Source organism: Sinocyclocheilus rhinocerous, unplaced genomic scaffold (genome assembly GCF_001515625.1).
Source record: "Sinocyclocheilus rhinocerous isolate Xijiao unplaced genomic scaffold, SAMN03320098_v1.1 scaffold1427, whole genome shotgun sequence".
NCBI classification, from domain to species: Eukaryota; Metazoa; Chordata; class Actinopteri; order Cypriniformes; family Cyprinidae; genus Sinocyclocheilus; species Sinocyclocheilus rhinocerous.
Window position 1 is genome coordinate 46,391 of NW_015632469.1, and position 8,261 is coordinate 54,651.

General features: G+C 37.0%; 1 protein-coding gene across 1 annotated transcript in view; it reads left to right on the forward strand.

The window, feature by feature from the left end:
- The window catches only part of LOC107742424 (PDZ and LIM domain protein 4), a 40,622-nt gene that overhangs the window by 27,414 nt on the left and 4,947 nt on the right, over positions 1-8,261 (forward strand). Inside the window, exons 4-5 of the mRNA XM_016555371.1 lie at positions 1,411-1,610; positions 3,706-3,869. Of these exons, the coding sequence (XP_016410857.1) occupies positions 1,411-1,610; positions 3,706-3,869 (364 nt within the window). The remainder of the gene's footprint in view (positions 1-1,410; positions 1,611-3,705; positions 3,870-8,261) is intronic.

An 8,261-nucleotide genomic window follows, 5' to 3' on the forward strand; every position in this document is an offset into this window, starting at 1 on the left:
AAAAAAAAAAAAAAAAAAAGGCATCTCTACTCCGTCTGCAAACAGTAACTCAAATATGTTTCCTTAAATGATTGCTGATGTCATAAAGTGTATGCTATAGAATAGATTGTATTTAAGCGTTGAGTTGACCAGAGGGGAATGTGTATGATGGGAATTTGTGTGCAACTGTCAATATTTACATATTTGTAAGTAAGCTGTTTATTGGGTGCATGTCAGATGTGTAAACTTGTCAAAGGCTGGTTTACTGTTCCAGTCATGGATCGTGCTGGACTCGTACACAATTCGGTAGGAATGTAACGAATCACTCAACTCACAATGAGATACGATTCACAATACTGTTTCACGATATGATTTTATCATGATTTTTTGAACAAAATCAAAATTTAAGACAAATTATAAATGAAAATGCTGTCAAAATGCTGCACGTTTCTTTGTGAAATTGAAATATATTTTATGTCAAATAACAAAAATTTCAAAACAAATCCTAAATCAAATAAATATATAAATGAATAGTACAAATAAAAGAAATGTTTTCATATAAACATAGGCTTTGCCTATGCTCTTTCCAAGCTTGGATTTATTTATTTATTTATTTTAGAAATGTCAGCATGTCCACATTTTACATCAGAAAATGGACCTAGTATAGAAAAAGCATTTAAAGCAAAAACAGAATGGTTCAACTTAGGGTTGTGTCGGTGAGGAAATTTTCCCACTGGTTAATCGGCGTGTGACAACACCGGTAATACCGGTATCACCGTGGGGGCGGGGCGTTCCCTCTTTTCCTCGCTTTCCTTCGCTTTTAAAGCTTGTAAAAGTGGTGTGCCCATTTTACTTTAACTTTAAAATAGCGGCAATTCGAAGTAAAGCAATTGTTCGTTTTTAGTTCGTTTGAATTGTCCCTCTTTTCCTCGCTTTCCTTCGCTTTTAAATAGCTTAAAAGCGCCGTGCTCATTTTACTTTCCCAACTTTAGCTTTGTGAAATTATGCTACATAAAAGCACACAGGCTGAATGAGATGCAGATTCACTCTCTGCCAGCAGGTGGCGCTTATGGAACAGCAGAGATACAGCGTTTCTTTGGTTACCGCTGTAAACAAAGCAGCGCTGCGCTTATAAGAACTACTTTAATATGCATTATACAGAGACAAGATGAAAGAAAATACCATCGAAACTCTACTGAAAACAGTCAGTTCTCCTCAGAGATACATTCATATAAACCCACACCCAACGGTATCGCGATTCGTTTAACATCTCAACCGACTTGAATCGTCACATTTTCATCGATTTTCAACCGGCTCGGTGTGCATCATTGCATCCCTACAATTCAGACAGGATTTGCTTTTAGTAAAACAGTGGATCATTTGCTTTGGTATTTTGACATTTTTGGAATTCAACTCACTTTTTTTTCACAGACCTTTCGACCAATCAGCAGCGGCTATAGCCCCACTCCCAAGAGTCCATCCCCCAAGAGTCCCATCACAGCCACTGTGCCCTACAATAACGGCAACTCCAGACCTACGTACAACAATCCAGCAGGCCTGTATTCACACAATAACGGAAATGGTGCCCTACCGAAGCAGATGGCAGGCCTCAGCCTGGGCTCCCCTCACAGGTGAGCTATTTCACAGCTTTTCACACATGCACAGGAATAAAGCATTTTTCTTTGGAATAACAATTAGACAAAGCACGCTAGGTACATTAGGTCAGTTCTGTACACCGCTAACTTCTAGCCAGCACAAACCAAACTGCTCTTGCAATGGCCAGAAACTGATATTTATGATCCTCACAAGGCTGTGATTTATCAAGGAAGCAATTTTGAGCATCTTTCCCATGTTGGAAATCTACAGCACAGGTCCTGTCTTCACTCAGAGCACTACACAACAATAAACACTTCAGACTGAAAGATATTACAGCTCTTCGTGCCTATTGTTATGAAAAAATGAGTTCATGTTAGAACTGGATCGTGAGTGAAGAGTCTTCAGGGAACATCTGCTGCACTGATATTTGCAAAACACCCTTGAGTTTTCTAAAATTCGTCAGATCTGTTGATAATAGATTAATTGATAATTGATTGTGCTGTTATTTTCTAATTATGAAGCATGTCATTTCTGGGAGTAACATCAGGGAAATTACTTTTAAAGGAATATTTCAAAAGTCCTAACAGGTGGAAAGTGATACCAGAAATATTTCCTCATGCCAGAAATAACTCCTCGAACCCCGAAAGTAGTAAAACTATTTGTAAGTCACTTCTATTTTCACATAATTGTGATATTGTGATAAAAAAGCAATAAATATGATTTACAACTTTAACAATTGCAAGTTTAGTACAGTATGCAGCTTTACTGTGTTTAAACGTTTGACTGGTAGATTTTTAACTAATGTGTTGAGAATTTTTAAACCAATTACATTGGCTTCCATTCCTTCAGCTTTTATAAATAGCTTGATACACTGAGAAAGTGTTTGAAAACATATGGCAATAGCAGATGTTTCTGGAAGAGAAAGAGATCTGGATGTGTTTTCCTCTCAGTTTCAGCCCTGAACTGCCAGTGAATTCATCAGGCAACCCCAACGGTTTTGACACGCAGTCAGACGTCTACAGGATGCTTCAGGACTATGAGGAACCTGTGTCAGCTCCCAAACAATCTGGCTCCTTTAAATACCTGCAGGGTGTTAGTTAAGGGTGATAGAGAAGCATTTGGTTGCTTGCAAATCCCAGTTTACTCTGAAGATGACAAATCCACTGTTTATGAATTCCTCCTGTACTTAAGGTAGAAGTTGTCATAACACTGATCACTCTCATGGAAACTTCCAACAGGAAAATCCTGCTGTGTACTTGGGAAAAAAACCTCAGTACCTTCAAAGGTCTTAATGCATACTCATTCTTTATTATTAGGGTAATTCTTGTTAAAGTTAATTGTTGCGTTGATTGTAACTTTTAGCTATTGTTATTTATTGATTTCTGCAATTGTATCAGTTCATTAAAGGGGTCATATGATGCTGCTAAAAAGAACATTATTTTGTGTATTTGGTGTAATGAAATGTGTTTATGCGGTTTAAAGTTAAAAAAACACATTATTTTCCACATACTGTACATTATTGTTTCTCCTCTATGCCCCGCCTTTTTGAAACGCGTCGATTTTTACAAAACAACACTCTAAAGAGAAAGGAAAAAATGAAATCGCATCATATGACCCCTTTAAGACAAACTAAAATTCGTCAGATCTGTTGATAATAGATTAATTGATAATTGATTGTGCTGTTATTTTCTAATTATGAAGCATGTCATTTCTGGGAGTAACATCAGGGAAATTACTTTTAAAGGAATATTTCAAAAGTCCTAACAGGTGGAAAGTGATACCAGAAATATTTCCTCATGCCAGAAATAACTCCTCGAACCCCGAAAGTAGTAAAACTATTTGTAAGTCACTTCTATTTTCACATAATTGTGATATTGTGATAAAAAAGCAATAAATATGATTTACAACTTTAACAATTGCAAGTTTAGTACAGTATGCAGCTTTACTGTGTTTAAACGTTTGACTGGTAGATTTTTAACTAATGTGTTGAGAATTTTTAAACCAATTACATTGGCTTCCATTCCTTCAGCTTTTATAAATAGCTTGATACACTGAGAAAGTGTTTGAAAACATATGGCAATAGCAGATGTTTCTGGAAGAGAAAGAGATCTGGATGTGTTTTCCTCTCAGTTTCAGCCCTGAACTGCCAGTGAATTCATCAGGCAACCCCAACGGTTTTGACACGCAGTCAGACGTCTACAGGATGCTTCAGGACTATGAGGAACCTGTGTCAGCTCCCAAACAATCTGGCTCCTTTAAATACCTGCAGGGAATCCTGGAAGCTGAGGATGGGGGTCAGTTTTACTTTGATTTATTTCTCTCTCAAAATGTTGAAATTGTTATTTACTGGTAATGTCCTATATAGTCTTTTTCTGAGAATGTGATTTTAAAAATGGATATATCATATTTTTTTCTGTAGTTTTATCAGTTGTACCTTTAAGTCTAAATAACTTGCATTTTTCTACTCATGTGAAATAAATTAATATTTGCACTTCCAAATATTCAAACATTAATAAACATTCTGCTAGAAAGAATGTCATGCAGGTTTAGAATAGCATGAGGGTAAATAGTGACAGAGTTATTTATTCATTATTTAATTCCTTTGAAGAATTTGGGTTTCTGATATTAGAATTTTTTGTTTCCAAGTTTTTGCAGCTTATTTGGATTTTTTTTTTGTTTTTTTTTTTTGGGACTGATCATAGTAAACTGAAACCTTTTAATTCAAAAGTCCAAACATCTCTCTAAAGTATGGGCCGTTCATGAGTGAAATCTCAGATTGACTGAATGGTGAGTTATCTGCATGCTTGCAATGTTAAGCACTGTATATCTGCTTTTAATTGTAAATAGTCTTTGCAATTTGTCCATCCATATCGAGAGTGAAAATGTTGTCCAATGTGGCACACAGTTTTACTAACAGTTTGCACCAGCGCAAGACCGTTTTTGGGGTTAAAATCTGCTGTCAGGATTTTACTAAAGACATTAGCGAAAAAGCATGGACTGAAGTTTTTTGCAGCTGACCTTGTAAATATGCATTTGTAGGAGTTTCCCTTTGAGACACAACATTTATGGGAGGAGAGGATTTAAATGCATGCAATCTTGATTTACAGTAGTCAGTTTTTGCACCATTATTTAACACCTCAAAAAAGCTTTGTCTTTACCCATTTTGTGCCTGTGTTGTTAGTAGATTACCTGCACCTGATTGTCATTGGCTCTGCTTGTTTGTGCTGCTCTTGATAGATTGCATTGGTTATTATGGAAATGACCTGGCTGCATCTGTGTTAATTTGAGCATTGTCAGTAAATCGACTGCAAAACTTTCCACTCCCATCTGTTTTAATGTGATTGCGGTCTCATGCTACTTTATTCTGTTTAGTATACCTTAATGTTTAATATGCATTTATGTGGAGCAGGATTTTGGAACATTGAGATTGAACAGTGGTCAACGCTGCAGAAACAGAAATATATATTATATATAACAATCTAGTAAAATTGTTTATTTTTGCAAGTTTTATTTATCTGATACATAAACGCTAAGGGGCTGTTCACACAGAACGTGTCTTGCCGTCTAAAAACGTGATGCGGAATGGTTTTTTAAAAAAGCACAGCACAGAATGCCTCCTCCGCCATGTTGGCATTAAATAAAACAGTTGCCATGCCAACTTGCTACTGTAAACAAAAGCTTGCAATGCTTGTCCCGCCTCCAGGGTCTTCTGATTGGTCCATTGTTTTGGAACTGACATTGATTGGCGCTGCATATAAAAAGTTTAAATTCATTTAACTTGATACAGTGTCTTAAAAATGTTGGAAAAGATGTGAAATGCAAGCGCAGCGGTCATACACGTCAGTCTACCACGTTTACATAGAAAAATAATGGAAGAGTAGCGCATTGGAATGGAAAAACGCATTCTGTGTGAACGGCCCCTATAGATTCCACTTAGGGTGAGAGCAGTAAATTAGGTAAAACAGATACTGTATTTACACAATAATTAATGAAATTAGAGAAATGTATGCAAGTCTATGCAGCGAATTTACATGAATCTACATTAAATTTTCACATCAGTATGTGCAAAGGGAACAATAACAACTGTGATGCAGCGTTTTATCACAATGCTTTGCTATTTGCTTGTTATATGCTACACTATTTTGAAATTGTCATGCTACTTAAAAATGTATTCAGTAAATGCACTGGATTTTTTGGGGGGCCAGATCACTCTGTAGTCTCTTGCAGGCTAAAAAGCCCACAAAATCCTATTCTTTATGTCATATAAGCCCAGAAATGTGTTTTATCTAAGCCTGATCCCGTAGAGAGGCTCCTAGACTGCGCTATACTTACACTTTGCACTCTCTCGCACACTGAATTAAAGCCCCGTGGAGCCACAGGGCTCAGAGATCAAGTGTTTAAGTGTGTAATTAGTGGTATTAGTTGACGGGTTTGGAGTTGTAACCTGTCCCAGCAGTCGTTGGGAATAACACAGAGTTAATGATCTCACTTTGGCACAGCAACAGTCAGATGACGGAGGCGGGCACCATTGTAACATTTATCCATCAGATTTTTCTCGGATGTTTCCTGATCCAGCAGCAGGGTGGTTTTCTCCACTGAGCTCATGCTACGCCGGCCCTGGTTTTAGACTCGGCTTGAAATGGAGAAGATAGGAGGAGGCCTTGGCAGCTGTGCTCCATACTTGGCCCAAGCCGTGCCCTGAAGCTAACACACACCCTCGATTTTCAGCTACGCCTGCATGGAGAATAGCATCTGACCTGGGACTGAAGTGTGAAGGACATTCATTTCCAGCCATCTCTTGTTCCAGGGACAGCTGCTGAGTGCACATTTTGAGTTATTTCTCACTTTTTAAAGCAATAGTTCACCCAGAAAAGAGAATTGTTCAAGAATGTTATCTGAAGAGCGAATTTGTATGTGAATTAATGGAACAGCATAATTGGAGACAGTGTTGGGGAAAGTTACTTTTAAAAGTATTGCCTTACAATATTGCAATACTTACTTTCTTTTCATGGGAAGTAATTATTATGTTATATTTGCATGACTTTTTCTCGTCTGGCCTGGGCTTGCTTGTTTGTATTTAATATAAAAAAGTTCTATTTTTGGCAAATGTAAAAAACCCTTTCACACCAAAAGTGAAATGAATAAGCCACAGGCTGAAGGAATTGAATACATAAAGGATTTTTTGTGTTAACATTTAATTACTGCAGGTTTGTTTCATATTCTGAGTTTGCATCTCACTGTTTTTATTCATTTTGAAGAATACTGAATCGTTTTTTTTGTGCGAGTGAGATGAGTAAATGCATGTTCACATTTAGTCTAGAACTACAGTAACATGTTCACACAGCGCACACAACGCTCTGCACTTCTGATTTCTCTCAACATGGGACATGACAGCTGTCAGTCAATACATGGGGAAACAAAGTAATGACAGTACATATCTGAAAAAGTAACTTAGATATGTTCTTGTAAGTTAAAAAGTAACGCATTACTTTACTAGTTACTTGGAAAAAGTAATCTGATTACGTAACTCATGTTACTTGTAATGCTGTACCCCAGCACTGTAATTTAATACACACAGTGGAGAGACAAAGTTAGTGGAGACATTTAGGAGAAAGGAAGAGCAACAATTAACTTAGATAGTCCAGTAATGCACCTTATTTTGCAATTTTCTTTGAATGTGTCAGACTAACAAATCATTATCTGCTATAGGTAAATAATTACAGAGAGCAGTAAATGTTTGCACTACGAACCACTGCGTTTATGATTATGATAATGAATTAAAATAATATGAACAGATATCATGTCAAACAGGAAAACGAACTATTTTTGGACAGATAAAATAACTGAAAGCGAATCGCACCGGAATATTTTTACTGTTCATTTTATATGAATTACACTGTATTTCTACATGGTCTAAATTTCTGCATCAAAATTTCCCACCGGCTTTTTAACAAATCACACAACCTCCACTGCTCTGTCATTGAAGAAACATAACAGTCAACTTGTGACCTGATAACCAATTGCATTACAGCCTTGACTTCACTGAATTGCTCTCAGAGTTTTCCGACAGACAACCACTGTTTGCTGCCACCAAAGAAATGAGAAGTGTCATACAGTGAAACCAACCTGTTGCAAAATTGTCCGTGACTTCTCATACAGTATAAAACAGCTTTTTTCTTTTTTCATTGTAAACTCAAAAACAGATTGTTTAATGGCAAACATGTTGAAGATTAGTCAGCAGACTAAGAGTTGATTCATTAAGCTGGTTCCACCACTGACATCCATTCAAAACAACCGTTAAAATACCCATGACTACTTAGTCAAATTACAGCCCATAAGATCCGCCCATAGGTGTTGATTGACATGCCTGCCATAGCATGTCATTTGTATTTGCTTTGTTGTTTGTATCATCAGTGCTTCATCAGCTGAGCGTTTAGTTAAATTAAATCATGACAGTGTTTTACTGAGTTAATTATGAAAATGAAATATTAATCACAGTTCTGTCATGACAACTCTCGGAGGGATTGGCATGGTAATATACATGACAATGTTAATGTATTTGGTCTTGGCGGAAAAGATCTGCTATGCTGCTGCTGCTGCAAGTACCGAGACTTGCTACTGCCAATACATCCACAACATGCTGCTGTGAGCATGTAAGAAATACTGCTGCTGCACACATAACATAC